The 17,433-nt window shown below is 34.3% G+C and overlaps 1 protein-coding gene across 1 annotated transcript in view; it reads right to left on the reverse strand.

Annotated features, from left to right (window-relative positions):
• Window positions 1–1,341: 1,341 nt before the first annotated feature.
• LOC149414491 (salivary endonuclease-like) overlaps window positions 1,342–17,433 on the reverse strand; it is a 58,735-nt gene continuing 42,643 nt past the window's right edge. Inside the window, exon 6 of the mRNA XM_089644201.1 lies at window positions 1,342–1,599. Within this exon, the coding sequence (XP_089500327.1) occupies window positions 1,342–1,599 (258 nt within the window). The remainder of the gene's footprint in view (window positions 1,600–17,433) is intronic.

The raw sequence follows: 17,433 nt of genomic DNA on the forward strand, positions 1-17,433 counted from the left end.
CTACCCAACACCAACCAGGTTAACACGCGACAGACAGTGAATTATTTCATCGTTTATCTTTTCTTTGTAGGTTTTATAAATAAAAATAATAATCATAGAAAATAAATAGGCTAAATTCGTCTACCTAAATGTATGCAGCTATACTAGAGCGTTTGACACCAAATATGGGCAGTCATCGTTCAACTGAGTATATTAAATATGATATTGTGGCGTTGGGTGGAATAATCCAGATTGTCTCACTGAAAGTAAACAACGCGACCTACCCTACGACAATACGTCGCGAGTTGGTCTGGCACATTACGCCAACTCACTAGAAGGTTCTAGCCTATCGCCTATGCGTAATAGCAGCGCAACCGAAAGTTCCAGTAGGACCCAGACAGAGTGAGACCCCCACCAGATCCACAAAATATAATATATTATTGTGTAATTAGAACTAAGATTGGCAATTATTAGACCGTCATAAAACCGGAATTTCTCGGTTGGACTGTAAAGTTAGAATTGTATACAGTAAATGTCTTACTTAATAAAATAAACAAATTTTGACTTACTTAAACCTTCAATCCATTGGCATATTTACCCTTGTATTTCTTAAATATGCTGTTAGAAAGTCAGAGAAGTTGTGTGTATTTCTGCTTTGCAATAAAACAGAATAAATAGTATATTTCCGAACGTATCAGAAAACTAACTGTTTTTGAAAAGTGGTGGAAATTAACATAATCAAACATAAAAACGTAAATAAATAAGAATACTTTTTTTCGTCTAAACATTGAACTAAAATGTTATTAATGGTACCTATATAAAATTTTTGTCATTTTATATAAAAATTAATAATAAAAAATTCACAAAGTTTGATATTTTTTTCCCAAATCCCAGCTATTATATCATAAATAAGCCAGAGTCCTGAAGGGTTAGGTTAGGTTAGGTAACAGTAACAACTGTAGGTTGGATAATGTTTTGGAATAAAATAACATGATATCTGTAGTCAATAGCTTTTTATTGTTTGTAATGTAATATTATAAAAAAATGTTAACTTTGATATCGGATCAGGTGGCCAATTTAAGAATTTGTACTAGAAGCAGCCTAATACTGTAAGGTTAGGTTAGGTTGTACAAACATTATGTCAGGTTGCGCAGATGTCCACTATAAGAGTCCAATGGCAGCGGTGAAGTCGAGCAACCTAATGACTGATTTCAGCGATGTTACTGTGGATTCTGAATACCCACGTAAGAATTTTGCCAGTTGGAAGAGGAGTTAGGTTAGGTTGAGTTGCACAAATCTTAGGTAAGGTTGCACAAATCTAAGGTTATGTTGTACAATTCTTATGTCAGTTTGCACAGACGTCTAGGTGAAAAGTACGCCGGTAGTGGGTAAGTCGGGCAGGTAATTGACGACACGTGTGAAGTCGTTGATATTGCAGCAGATACTGAAGCCATTGGCCATGTCGGTGTTCTCCCAGTTGATCCAATTGAATGCTGTGTTGCCGGTGCACTGGTCGGGGCAGAAATCTCTCCCCAGAGTTTGCGCCTCGGCAAGACTCACGTACGGGTTGTTCAGTCCCAGGAAGGCGGTGGCTCTGCCGGTGCTGGGCTCGTACACTACCTGCAAATGAAAAGTAGCTTTTAATGTGATGGTCACGTGTTTTATGGTCAATAGATTGTAACTTAAAGTGTTTTATCTCGAAAGACAGGTGATATTGAAGACCAGGATATCAAGACTCGGTCATTTAGATAGTTGCTCGTACCTATATTGCATTCTGTTGGCAATGCTTTCACATAAGCTGTACCTATAGTAGATGTGTTCAACAGCACGGAGTAAAGTTACAAGAAGGCTGTAATAACATAACTCAATCAGACAAAAAATAAGTTAAGCATAATACTCTTCTTTTGCGTACACGAAGAAAAATTAATATTGATAATTTATTAAAAATTTCTTCAAATTATTGGTAATCCGGTTAATCTCGGGATTATTTCCCAATAAACTTTTACTAAATTTCCATTTCTCTTATTAAAACAATAACGAAATGCGGACATATTATGATTATTAATTTTTTTGTTTATTTTATTATTTATTATTATGAACACGTGTTCCGACATCGTGATAAGACTTTCGTATTTTAATTAAAGTTTATTGGGAAACCTACCAATTCATTTGTTTAGGGCCTGCAATCTCTTGTTTAAACGGATTACGAATAATTTGAAGAGATTCTTAATAAATTAGCAATATCCATTTTTTCCATGTAAAAAGACCCTCTACACAGCATCTCTCTTAGGCCCTGTCTGGAATATGTAAAAAAACTCCTGTGTCGTGCACTGGTCTATGGCTAAAAGTCAAATATGTGCAATTTTCAAGATCAATATTAAGTTTTGTTGTTCGAACCACTTCAATGGAATAGTTTCCTCCTCTTCTAAAAAGAAAAACGATGTAAAAATTTACAAATCCTCCGGTCACGCATCGTTCTAAAAGTTTTATAACTAACTTGAAAAAAAATTTAGTTAAATAGTATATAAAAATAATTGTCTGTGTTTCCCTTTCTTTATATTTATTAGCAGCCTATGTACTTTATTTAGATGTTTCTAATTACTCTCTTAATTGCTCAGTACTGTAACAGAATCATATGTTTGTACACCTACACATATTGATGATCCAGAAGTTTCAATTGTTCCTATTATATATGACTTATTAACTAATGTTATTATATTTTCCTTATAATTAGTATAACTCGCTCACAAAGCACAAGAACCTGTTTTTTTCTTTGGTGAGATTGCGATTGTAAATATATTTTGTATCGATATGTAATTTATGGAACACCACTGTACCCACTTATATCTATATTAAATAAATAAATTATTGTAATTATTATTTTGTTGCCAACTGAATGAATATGCAGATAAACAAGTTCCTGTTGTATTTTAAAATAATATGTATTATATGTTTAGCCTTTACAATTTACCTTCTGAAGTTCTTATATGTAAGGGGATCATTTGGTTAATAACCACCAAAAATATGCAGCAATAATGAATAATTGGATTTGGATGGAATAATTAAAAATGTCGACTTCTGTTGATTTCATATTGAGACAAATTGCGAACAGTGTATTTGAATGGCTCCAACCGCACTGCAATTTGTTTCTGTTTCAAAACATAAAAATAAAGAGATTAAACGATATTTTAAAACCAAAAGTTACAGTTTTTGTGAATGGATCTGTGGTGGCGATAAAAGGAACGTATTATTTTGTTTTCATTGCTTATTTTTTAACTCAACCGACTGACATTGGAATTAGTGATTTAAATATTCAAAAGAAAAGATTAATAATCATTCTAACTCTACACTACATATCGACAATTCAATGAGCTTTGTCTTATTAGGAACCAATGATATTCGTATTAAATTAGATAGTGATTAGTAGAAACAAATTTGTATATTTTAACAAAAAAATTGAAGTGTATACAGTTTTGTGGATCTTTAGAACTGGCATTAAAAGGTCACGATGAATCAAAAGAGTCTGATAATCCAGGAATATTCCGTGGTTTTATTAACTTTATTCAGGAAATATTGAAAGAACATTTAGAAAGGTCTTTGAGTTTTTAAGGTTTATCTAAGAAGATTCACAATGATTTGTTAGACTCAATTTTAGCATTATCTAAGGAAGAAATTAAACTAGATATACAGAAATCTGAATACGTTGCAATTCTGTGATGATAGATAAACCAGAAATTGAGATGACGTTAAAAAAGATCTGGTAAACAAATATAATAACACATCCAATTATATGATAGAAGTTAGTACTATAATAAGAAGAAGGCTAGTAAATACCGGTAAAATCTATGTGGGATACCAGAGAATACAAGTAGAGGATGCCCATCCTCTAGTACAATGCTATCACCGCCTGGGCTTTGGACATACTTCTGTCAGGTGTCTTCATAAAGAAAAGGACAAACCATCGTGCAACACACTGTGCTGGTGATCATTCCTACATATTGGGATGTATTGCATATATATTTACTTAATTGTTTGAAGCATATTGACATTCTGATGCTATTTGAAACATCTGTTTAAACTGAAAGTATGTGTATTTACAATATTCCTGGATATAATGCATATAACTACTGCAGGACTGATAAGTCAGGAGGAGGTATTGTATTGTTTATAAGAAACAAATTTGAATTTAGACTAAAAACCTTAAAATCAATACATTTTGAAAATATAACAGGAAAGCTCATACTCCACGACAAAACTAAAGTCAATATAATAGCTATCTTTAGACCTCCTAATTTCAGCAAATCTTCATTTAATAGTAAGGAAAATATTTTCTTACTTGGAGATATAAATCTAAATTTGCTTGATGAACAAGATAATATTGTAACTTCATATGAAAACTTACTTACTAACCATTATTTAACTAAATGCATCAATGTTTAACCAGAGAAGCTGTATTACATGGACAAATTACTTGCACGTGTATTGACCATATTATGAAGGTTAAGGACGTCGGGTATCTAATACTTACCTGTGTTACAAAACAACGTCACCATCCATGTATATTTTGACTCCAATAAATACGATTATATTTCAGAAGGATAATTTTATTTTAACAGGTTTAAAAGATTATAATTTTACATTAAACTCGAAAGGCTTTAATGTGGAGAATGACAAACGTATGACAGGACTAGTCAGAACGGCTATTAGAATCGGAATGATCTATGGTTATCTTTACGCCGTTCAGGTCTCTGCGATTAGGGATTACACATCTAAAAATTAACTTAAAAGGTTGATAAGTGATTCTCCACACGCCTCCCCTCCAGTTATAAAGTTATAACGACATAAAAAGAAATCTTAATAATTAAAATTGGTTCTTTATACCTAGGACTACAATACTGTTTAAAAACATATGTCTGTGACTTTATTAAATTACTGTATGTACTGTACATCATGAACAATTTTGAATGCAATAAAAATTATGATTTTAAGTTTATGTGCATTATTGTATAACACCTATATCACTAGTTGTATAAAAATATTCCATGAGCTTAAAAAGTAAATCTATAACTAGTGAGGCTTCAACAACATTTGGTTTGGAGCTTGGCTAAAAATGGGCAAAATTATTTCAAGCTATTGGCTGAATGATGGCATGAATGTCATGTAAAGGTAGCCTAGAAACATCTTGTGTGTTTATACTAGAAGCTGTACAATTATTATTCATATAAAGTAAATTTTCTATTACTGAAATATGATAAAGTACATTATTAAAACTATTTATAATATAAAGTACAAGTTATAAATGCATGAACCTGAAAATTCGGTTTAGGGAGTACATAGTACATATTAAAAAAATATTTGCTTTTTATGAACATATAATAATAGCTCGTCAACTGTTTACAAGTGTAGTCTATTTATATACTAGGTTTGAATACCTGAACTTGTGATAAATTTGCTAATACCATTGTAAACACTTCAGGAGTAATATTTAGATAAAATAGTTTTTTCAACAACACATTCTATCAGGTGTGATGCAGGTTACCTGCATCACACCTGAGAGGATGCGGTTAAAATATTACAAGGTTATAAACAATTACATTTCATTGAAAGAAATGGTATAAAATATTATTGTATCATATAAATGAGAAAATTTCAACAACATGTTCAATTCCTTTAGAATACATAATGTACTGTAAAACAAAGTACATAGGTTTGTTAAAAGTTGTTAAAAGTACATGTAAAATTTTTGCATAACAAGATTTACATAAAAATGTTTAAAAAAAATATTTTTTTTAATATATGAAACTTCAACGCGTATAGCGGAATGGTTTTGAACTTGGATATGTTTATTATGTAGGTATACATTAATATCTGGTATATGGTTTACATGATAAATGTTAAATATTAAATCCGTTTTATATATATAAGTTATCCTTAGTACATGTTATATGTTATGGTAAGATATAATGGTAAGACATATGTTTTATCAATGCGTGATATATTATGCTTGGTACATTTATTGTAAAACATATTAAAGTGTTCGCTACTTAGCTGGTTGTAAGATAATATCTTAGACATTGATGTTGTATCGTGTAATATACGATTTTAAAGTTTACTTAAAACTAGTTACATGTTATTTACATGATTTTAAGAATGAAAAATTTTCATTAGTTACAAGAATAATGATAGTTTAAATACTAAAGCTCAAAATTTCATCAAGTTTTTGTAGACTTTTAGTATTTTTGCTCAGTAAATTTAAAATATATACATACTTTGAAATTCCCATGAGTTTGGTTATGTATTTTATATAGATTACTATAAAATTTTGTTTTGTATGAATCAACTTATACTTGATATGAGTTTGTACGAATGTTAATAAGGAAATGAATTTATATTGCCATAGTTCCATTTATTTGCGTACTGATTGGTATCTATCAGGAAAATGAACTTTGCGGCCAGATCTTGTTCTTGTAATGTTTTCTGGGAGTGGTTCCTGGACAGATGTTGAAATAGGTACATTATCCTCTGCTGGTACAAAGGCGGGTTTTAGTCGGTCTATCGAGACGCGTTTTGGTTGTCCTTTAACGGTAATGACGAATGTTTTTTCATTACGCTCTTCAACTTTGAATGGGCCTTCGTAGGGGTTCTGAAGTGGCTTTCTTCCCCCATCGGTTCTAAGGAACACATGTGTAGAAGTAGGTAGGTCCTTATGAACAAAAAATTTTCTTGTACCGTGGACGCTGGCAGGAGTTGATTTGATGTTCTCGAACTTCCGCTGGAGTCGTCCTATATACGTATCTGGTTCCTCACGTGGAGTTGCTGCAAAGAAGTCGCAGGGTAATTTTAGAGTTCTACCGTAAGTTAGTTCTGCTGGTGAACACTTTAAATCCTCACGTACTGTTGCTCTAAGGCCAAGTAAAATGAGTGGTAGATTTTCAACCCAATTCTGGTCTCCACATGCCATAAGAGATGATTTTAACGTACGGTGCCATCTCTCAATCATACCGTTGGCTTGTGGGTGATACGCAGTTGTTCTCTGGTGCTTGATGCCAAACTTCTCTGTAAGTTTTTTGAAGAGGCAACTTTCAAATTGACGCCCCTGGTCGGTTACTATGCTGTCAGGAGTTCCATGACGGGCAATCCAATGGGTCGTCAATGCCGTGGCGACCGTTTCTGCTGTCATATTTTTTAGAGGAATTGCCTCAGGCCATCGGGTAAATCTGTCGACCATTGTCAGTATGTACTGGTACTCGTTACATATTGGGAGAGGTCCAACTAGATCGATATGTATATTTCGGAATCGATCCTCAGGTAATATATATGTTGCTAATGGTGCAACAGTATGTCGGGAGACCTTAGCTTTTTGACAGGCCACACATTGCTTGACAAAGTTTTTTATGTCTTTAGCCATGTTATTCCATACAAATCTTTGTTTAATTGTTTTTGTCGATCCCAGGATGCCAGGGTGGCAAATATTATGTACACTTTCAATGACTTGTTTTCGCATGCAAGCCGGTACAAATGGTCTAATGTGACCTGTTGATATGTCGCACCATATTGAAGTTTCGGTGCCAGGTATCACCATTTGACGTAAGGCGAGGGCGGTGTCATCTTTTGCCTTCATAAGTTCGTCGTCTTGACACTGCGCTATTCCCATCTGCCTAAAGTCGATAGAAGTAGGACTATTAATCTCATCTATACGAGATAGTGCGTCAGCTACTACGTTATGTTCTCCCGAAACATGTCTAATGTCTGTTGAAAATTGCGCTATATAATCAAGCTGCCTTTCTTGCCGTGGTGAGCTAGAGGCTCGCTTCTTATTAAAGGCGAAGGTAATTTGTTTATGGTCCGTATATATTGTGAAATTTCTACCTTCAATGTGGTTCCGGAAATATTTAACAGTTTCGTAAATGGCGGTAAGTTCTCGATCAAAAGTGCTGTACTTCTTCTGAGCTGGTGTAAATTTTTTCGAGAAAAATCCTAGAGGTTCCCAAGAGTTGTCGTTGAACTGTTGTAGTGAGGCTCCCATGGCTATGTCGCTTGCGTCGACCATTATAGAAATTCTTGCTGATGGGATTGGATGCGCGAGTAAAGCTGCATTTGCTAATTGCTGTTTACATTCCTCGAACGATTCTGTCAGTTCTTGATTCCATGTAAGTATCCTTTTGTCGTTCTTTTTGTAACCGCTGATGCTGTTGAATAGCTTAGTCTGTGTGTTGATAGAATTTGGAAGGAATCGGCGATAGTAATTTAGCATTCCCAAAAATCTTCGTAAGTCTTTTGCTGTTTTTGGTGTTGGAAACTCTGTGACTGCTGTTACTTTTTCTTTAACTGGCGACATTCCTTTTTGGGTGATTGTGTGTCCCAAGAAGTTAACTGTATGCACACCAAATTGGCACTTGTTTATATTAATTACCAGATCATATTCGGCAAGACAATTTAGCAGTAAGTCTAGATGTTTTTTGTGTTCTTCTTCGTTTTTGGAAGCGATTAGTATGTCGTCCAAATAAACGAAACAAAAATCTAAGTCTTTGGTCACAGCATGCATAAATCGCTGGAAGCTATGTGCTGCATTTGTTAGTCCAAATTGCATACGTGTAAATTCAAATAACCCAAATGGGGTAATGATCGCTGTCTTTGGTATGTCCGCTGGTTCCACTGGTATTTGGTGGTAGGCACGCGTCATGTCTATGGTGCTGAATATAGTAGCGTCTGATAATTTGTGTGCGAAATCCTGCAGTTGAGATATAGGATATTTGTCTACGATTGTTTTTGCGTTAAATCTGCGGTAGTCCCCGCACGGACGCCATTCACCATTTGGCTTCTTGACCATGTGCAAGGGGCTGGCCTAATTACTTTTTGATGGCCTGCAAATCCCCTGCTCCATTAAGAACTTAAATTCCTTTTTGGCTGCTTCGAGTAGAGCTGGTGCCAGCCTACGAGCACGCTCAGTGACAGGAGGTCCCTTTGTCTCTATACAATGGGTTACTGAATGTTTTTGTTTATCAGGAATTTTCATATTAGGTCTTGTTAAGTTAGGATATTTGTTCAGGATGTCCCGATATTTTTGCGATGTAGAAATGGTAGAGACTCCAGAAGTTGGTCCTTTGTAAGTTGTTCCCTTGATTAGTAAACCTGTAGACTGGTCTGCGATAATTGCTTTTTTGAGGTTAACCGTTAAGTTGTAATTGTGTAGAAAATCTGCGCCTAGTATCGGTCTTGAAACATCGGCAACAATGAATCGCCATTTTAATGCCCGTCGTAGGCCAAAATTGAGCTCGACGGTCCTTGTACCATAGGTTTTAATGGGATTTCCATTCGCTCCATACAGCGTAGTGGGATAATTGTGAGAAGTTAAACTGTTCTTGTTATAAGATGGATTTCTCGGTATGACAGACACATCTGCACCAGTATCCACAAGGAATTTCTGTCGTGTTTGCAAGTCATACACGAAGAGACGACAAGTTTTGTTGTTGGGAATCTCACATGTCTCTACTGCAAGGTTCCGCTGTCGTTTCCCGAAGTTTTTTTTAGTAAAAGAGCACGGTTGATAGCACTTGTGAGCCTTTTCCCCAAATCGCGTGTGTTAATAGCAAAAATCATTGTTCTTCTCAGCTGGTCTATCACGAGACCTAGACCTGCTTTTTCTTGTGTAGTTATGTTGTGGTGCATTATGGTATGAGAAGTTTCTACGAGGACTTTTAGTTCTTCTTCCTCGGAAATCTGTAGAGCGATTCGTCTGGGTAAGTTTTAACTTGGATACTTCGTGTGTGAGAGCTGAAACTTGTTTCTGGAGTTGTAGCAATATGGATGTTTCGGTTGGTTCCGCTCTTGATGAACTCTGCCTATTCTTGTGATCCACCGCACTGCATTCAGTTGTTTGGTATATGTCAATTATTTTATCTGCTGCTGACGCCAGTTGGTAGATATTATTTTCCGAGAGTGCTGAGAGTATTGCTTGCGCGTGTTGTGGTAGGCGCTGCATCCATAATGTTCGCACTATTTTACTTTCTGCTAAAGCGGGTCCGGCCAATTCAAGCATATGACGTAGGAGTTCTGTGGGTTTCCTATCTTCTAGCTCAGGGGTGTCCAAACTAGATGGGACCCAGGGCCAATAAAAAAGACTAAATACATTGGTGGGCCCCAAAATATTTATAAAAATAAAATACTGGTAATAATACGTAATATCGTTATTTTATTATCTACTTTTTCATTAATTTGTCTTTTACAATTCTGTCAACATCAACCTCAATACTAGTGGTAGCTAGGCGCAGTGCATGTTTAAGTGAAGTATCTGTCAATGAAGACCTGTATTTCGATTTAATAAACTTCATTGTTGAATTTGCACTTTCACAAAGGTCCCATCATCGAGCCCATTTTTTGCCCGAAATTCGTCAGTTTCGGGAAACGTTCAGCGAGGAGCTTAAAAAAATCAATTCCTGTTTCTGTTCTGCCCTTGTAAAAGGGGTCTGATTGCAGATCACACAGTTCCAATTGATAATCAATCTTCACACTCGCAACTGCGATCGTTAATGGATGAGTAAAGAGAGCTATATCACTCTCAATTTTTTTTAAATCTGCAAAACGCCGCTCAAATTCGACGATTATTTCGTCCATGTATTTGAGGTGGTCCAAAAAATTACATTCTTCAAAATTTTTCATCTCTAAATAATGTTCTTTACAACTTGAAAAAAAAGAAAAATCATTTTGTTGTAGAGACGTTTTGAACAATTTCAGTTTACTTCTGAATCCATTCACATTTCCGTACATGTTGGCTATATTGAGGTTTTTACCTTGCAATTTTAAATTTAATTCATTCAAGTGTTGCGTCATATCAGTTAAAAACGCAAGATCAGCCAGAAACTGAGGATCTCGCATTTTATCTTGTAGTTCAGAAGTGTCAGATGATATCTCATTTTTTAGAAATAAAGGTATTTCTTTTCTTAAGGCGAAAAAGCGTTGCAAGCACTGGCCAGCACTTAGCCATCTGATTTCCGAATGCAATAGTAAATCTCCATAGTTTGCATCGATTTCACTTAAAAAGTCTCTAAATTTTCTATGTGTCAATGCCCTGTTTCCACCTCTAATCAAATTGGTTATCCTTATAACAACTTTCATAGCATTCATTTGACGCAAAGATTTTCCACACAAAGCTTCCTGATGTATAATACAATGCAACAACGGGCAATCAATGCCATTTTGTGTTAGAAGTCCCGCGAATCCTGTCACTGTCCCGGTCATAGCTTTTGCCCCATCGGTCACAATACAAGAACACTTACGAAATCCTCCATATTCTACTATAGTTTTGTTAACCGCTTCAAATATATCACTGCCTTTAGTTGTTCCATGAAATGGTATTAAATCCAGCATTTCTTCCGTGATTGTAAAATCTTTGGAAATGCAACATATAAAGATTATTAATTGACTGACATCGGTCTGGTCGGTACTTTCATCCAAACATATTGAATAGTATTCGCAATCTACAAAGTAATCACATATTTTTTTTGTTATATAATTACCCATGTCCTCTATTCGTCGCGCCACCGTTTGATGAGATAATGCAACAGATTCAAACTTTTCCGCTAATTTCGGCTGCATAAAGCGTTTAGCCATTTCAACTGCGCATTTTTTTATTAAAACTCCATCACTAAATGGTTTTTTTGCTCTGGCTAATTGTAATGAAACTTCATATGAGGCAGCCAAGCTTTGTTCATTCTCAGTACTTAGTTTTGAAAACATACTTGTTTGCTGTATTAGTTTTTTTTTGTACTCAGCCACCATAACTTTTCTTGCTTCACCGACATGTTTTTTATACTTTTCTTCATGTAAAGAAGTATAGTGTCGCTTAACATTATATTCTTTACTTACAGATAAAACTTGCATACAAATCAAACACTGAATTTTATTGTTATTGTTGGAGATAAAGTAGTCTAACTCCCATTTCGCATTGAATGTACGATTTTCTTCACTTAACTTCCTCTTCTTTGTAGACATGATGAAAAGTTCAATATACTCAAACACAAAGCGAACAACGTAATACCAAACTTTAAAATAATGTAAAAGTCTTTAATAACCTGAGAGTAACCTTGCGCAATCAAAACTTTCATTGCGTTGAATTGCGCTTTGTGCCATATTTTTCGTATATCGTGCGCCCGACGCTTTTTCACAATAATACTATCATTTTTCATTCATTATTGCTTTAAGCTTATTTTGAAGTTTTTAGTTCGATATTATTTAAAAGCGTGTTTTTTAGTTTTTTTAAACTATATTTATTTTTCACTTTTTAGTTTCGTATGCTACAAAAGCGTGTTTTTTTAGTTTCTTTAAACTATATTTATTTAATGGTAGTTTTTTTATTACCGACTATGGTTCTAACAGGTAACTTTTATTCCGGAGAGGGAGCCTGAGAAACGGCTACCACTAGGGCCGAGGAAGGCAGCAGGAGAGTTACATACAAGCAAGCAAACAAGCAAGCAAGCAAGCAAACAAACATACAAGTGAAGTTAATATAAAAGCGTGTTAATAAAGTATTATTATATGCAGTGGGTACACCTCTTTGTAGTCGGTGTAACCGAACCGGACTTTTTTTTGAAGTCGGTTAAAAAAAGGTTCAATGGGCCGCAATAATCTAAACCGCGGGCCGCATGCGGCCCGCGGGCCGTGGTTTGGACAGCCCTGTTCTAGCTGAATCCCTGTGAGAAGACGTGTCAGACGCTTCTCCGCTGAATCTTGGAGACGGTCAATAAGTGCTGTCTTGAGAGTTCCATATTTTTCAGCTGTTGGTGGCTTCGTGACAATGTCACTCACGCTTGTTACCATTTATGAAGGTTAAGGACGTCGGGTATCTAATACTTACCTGTGTTACAAAACAACGTCACCATCCATGTATATTTTGACTCCAATAAATACGATTATATTTCAGAAGGATAATTTTATTTTAACAGGTTTAAAAGATTATAATTTTACATTAAACTCGAAAGGCTTTAATGTGGAGAATGACAAACGTATGACAGGACTAGTCAGAACGGCTATTAGAATCGGAATGATCTATGGTTATCTTTACGCCGTTCAGGTCTCTGCGATTAGGGATTACACATCTAAAAATTAACTTAAAAGGTTGATAAGTGATTCTCCACAATATATTTGCCAAATTTAGGGGCAAGAAAATAACTGCTTGCGTCTGTAAAAATAATATTGCCGATCATTTTATCACTGCTATTAATATAAAATTTCATAAACGTCAGGTAGACTTTGCAAATAAGTATATTTAAATCATCTCACAAAAGGATATTGATAGATATATCAGAGATTTTAACTAGAGTAAGCTTATAGAGATTATTTCAGAGATAGAAAAATATGTACCAAAATAAGTAACACTTTTAGTAAAACAAAAAATGTATCTTCAGGAGTTCCACAAGGTTCCATATGGGGACCTGCACTGTATATAATTTATGTAACTATAATGAAAACACTTTTCTCTATTATAAAGATCTAAAAATTGCAATTGAACTCATGCAAATTGACTTTAATCAACTTTGTAAATGGTCGCAGGACTATTAATGAATGCTAAAAAAACCGAAGTAATGCATATAAGATCACCTAATGCCAAATTTCAAATTAATCCTAAAATTATTTCTCATAATTTTAATTGCATCCATAAAAAATAATTCTAAATGTGAAAGCTTAGAATTAGTTAAGGAATATTTCTATCTTGGTGTTACATTAGATTGTTTTTTCAAATGGGACAAACATATTAAAAAAAAACTGTAAAAGACTCAGATCAATTGCTGGCAGAATTTACACATTAAATTTTTTCCTATTAATTGAAACACTTAAAATAATTTATATGCCAATGGCAGAATATATTATAAGATATGGATAAACCATATGGGGAGATACTACTATAACCAATCTGAAACAAGTCCTAGTTGTACAAAACGCAATTGTAAAATTACTAGTTGTAATATTTTTAACAGGGACATAATACACCGTTGCTGTTCAGAGTGCCTAAATTTTACCTGTTAAGGCTATACTATGGCAAAAAATTATAATTCACCATATATTTACACCGAAGCATTAAGTGAAATAAATAACGGGTTCCGAAATTTAATAATAAGTACGGACAGAGAACGTTTGAATACAACATACCGAAGATATTTAATTTATTATCTGACACTATAAAACAATGTTAGTCTATGAATAACGTTAAATATATGGTGAAAAATTATCTTTCGGAAAAAAAAGAACTTAAATATGTAAGAAAAATTGTATGAAAAAATATTGATTCTGTAGATTTAAGATGTAAATTATAACTTCTAAAATGTATATGTTATTTTACTTCAAGCACCTGTTGACAAGCCAATTCAATTGGCTTAGCAGGAATTATTCGATGATATGTATTTACTATCTATATAAAAAGTGGATGAGACAACTGAAGGTTCCACCAAAACCCAAATGGTATTTGTGATCAGATATTTGAAAGACAATGTCGTATGTGAACGTTTTTGGAAATTCGTTAACCCAGAGGCTTCCACCGCAGTAGGATTAATAAACGAAATATTGACCCAGTCGAGGATCCTGGAAGTTCAACCACGACAACTGATGTTGACTCGAAATGATACGACGGTTATGCTCACCAATTAAATCTAATTTTACAAAAAGCTGGTACCATAACGACGGGTTTAAAAGTATTTTTTGCGACCGTTCAATCATTGTCCGTTTTTTTTCAAGATCACCAAAGCGAAATAATTTTTACATGAAACCGATTAGGTTGTCTGCCAAAGGTAGCCCACTCCAACTGGTGTTGTAATGCCTAATGCAAAATAGCTTTTTTTAACGGACATTTTCAAATGTTATAATTTAATTTTGGAAAAGGAAAATGATCAAATTACTCAAGATAGAATCCACAAGATCAGTCACATCACTCCTATACCTACCTATCCAACGCAACTATCATGGTACATATTTTTGTAGATTTTTAAATTATAGGGGAACTCCGCAATTAATGACAAAAACATTACATTCAAAGTAATTGTGTTAATAATTAGTGAAAAGACAAATAAAGTTAAATAAACCAATAATGTGCTATCGGCTTCAGAGCAGGTGATTACCGGCAAATTAATTACATATATTGTTCTACCGGCTTCAGAGTAGGTGATTACCGGCGAATTACATAATATATTGTTCTACCGGCTTCAGAGTAGGTGATTACCGGCGAATTAATTACATATATTGTGCTACCGGCTTCAGAGTAGGTGATTACCGGCGAATTAATTACATAATATATTGTTCTACCGGCTTCAGAGTAGGTGATTACCGGCGAATTAATTACATATATTGGCGTTTTTATAATATTCCTCTCTGATTACAAATATTACCTCTTATTCGGTTTTTTCGACTGACCTATTAATTGACCGATTAACCCCAGAGCCGCCTCTGCTATCATACAAAGTTTTTGACAGTTTTTCATTAATTATCAGTAGCTTTACCCCGCCACGCTTTGCTCTGGCTCAGTCTGTCAGTACAGATAGAAAAACATTAGCGCGTGTTGCTTTTATGTCCAACAGATGTCGCTATTTAAAAGAAACGTGTTTTTACCTCATCTATATAACATATCAAAAATATCAAAAAATACGCAAATTCAATATCAAAATTTCAAAGAAATGTGAAGAACTTTCGGAAATTTAAGATTTTACACAAACGAACGATTAAATTTTTTTATTATTATTATTTATTATTTATTTATTAACGCCGATTATAGCGGCTTTTACAAAGAATAACATTTTTTTTCACTTATTATAAATACAGAATATACATAGATAAAAAAAAATATAAATACAAAATACATAAAAGAGAACAATAGAAATGGTTATTATAAATACAATGCAACAATGTGTATATATAAATATATAAAAAATTAATTTACAATAAATCCCGGATAAACTAATACTTTAAAACTGTATTTGGTTATATTCAATCAGAGAAGCGCTGACATACAGTTTTTTATTTATATATTACTTTTTTTATTTATATATCGGCCCTGGCAAACGCTGTTCTGCCACAGACCGCTTTCTATGCAGGGAAATATTAAAATTTGTGGTTTTTTTTATGATAAATTAAAAAAAATATATACCATAATATTTTTATTTTTTTTAGATCTTGTCAAGAGCGCCACTAATCGGGTCCAAAACTTTTCTATCTTTCAAGCATACTGACAATACACATTCACAAACTTTCATATATCTATCAAGCTTATTCACAATAAACATTCACAAACTTTCATATCTTTCAAGCTTAATGACAATACACATTCACAAACTTTCATATACAGGGTGTCCGGGGGTAAAGTGCAGTAACTTCGTGGGGGGATTCTACATGATCGTAGGAGTAAAAAAGATAAATAACTTTTTCCGAAATTCCAATTTTTTCTTTTTCATACAAAAAGACATACCTGCTAAAAAACCATAGTGTAGGTGCAAACTTACCCGATAAATTCGCAAGTGTGAACGTGGCAACGTTGCATATTGTGAGTGGCGCGTATCCATGGAAACCGCATGTGAATTTTAAACAATAACAACACAGAGTTCGCCGTATGTTTTGATATTTTACCAAATTCAAAAAGAGAACTGCACTAAAATCACGTTACACTTTTTATTATAAAAAATATTAATAACTCATTGAACACTTAACTAATTTCATCGCTTTTTACTAATTTAAAATATTTTCAAAATGTCCACCTTCTGCTTGTAGGCAAGTATGTAAACGTACAGTAATATTATTTATAATTCTGTACATTGTGGCGTATTTCATCTGCGGCTTCGTGAATACGTAACCGGAGATCTTCGACGTTATTTACTTCTTTGGCGTAAACTTTATCCTTCATCGCACCCCAAAAGAAAAAATCTAACGGTGTCAAGTCTGGAGAACGCGCCGGCCATGGCGAAGTACTCCCTCGTCCAATCCAACGATCTGGGAATTGTTCGTCTAGGTAGCGACGAACGGCAAGTCCGAAATGTGGTGGAGCTCTATCCTGTTGAAACCACATTTCACGTCTTCTATTTAAATCAACTTCTTCCAAAAGAACGGGAAGGTCATTCTTCAAGAAATCCAGGTAATTTATTGAATTAAGCCTAGGTGGCAACACATGCGGTCCTATAATTTGATTGTTAATAATTCCAGCCCAAACGTTAACGGAGAATTGAACTTGATGGTGCAACTGCCTTACGGAGCGCGGGTTTTCTTCCGCCCATTCATGCAAGTTATGCAGGTTTATCACACCAGTTCTGTTGAACTGGGCCTCGTCCGTCCAAAGGATGTTCCCAATGAAGTTCGGTTTTTTTTAAAATGCAACTTCTTGCTGATTTTGTGACTGATTTCGCTAACGACCATGATTCTTATAAAAAATCGATAATTTTAGCTCGTTTGGAACCATAGAGAAGAAAAAAATGCCTTTGAAAG

The sequence above is a fragment of the Hesperophylax consimilis genome, chromosome 20 (assembly GCF_061612785.1).
Source record: "Hesperophylax consimilis isolate HC1 chromosome 20, BYU_Hcon_1.0, whole genome shotgun sequence".
Taxonomy (NCBI): Eukaryota; Metazoa; Arthropoda; class Insecta; order Trichoptera; family Limnephilidae; genus Hesperophylax; species Hesperophylax consimilis.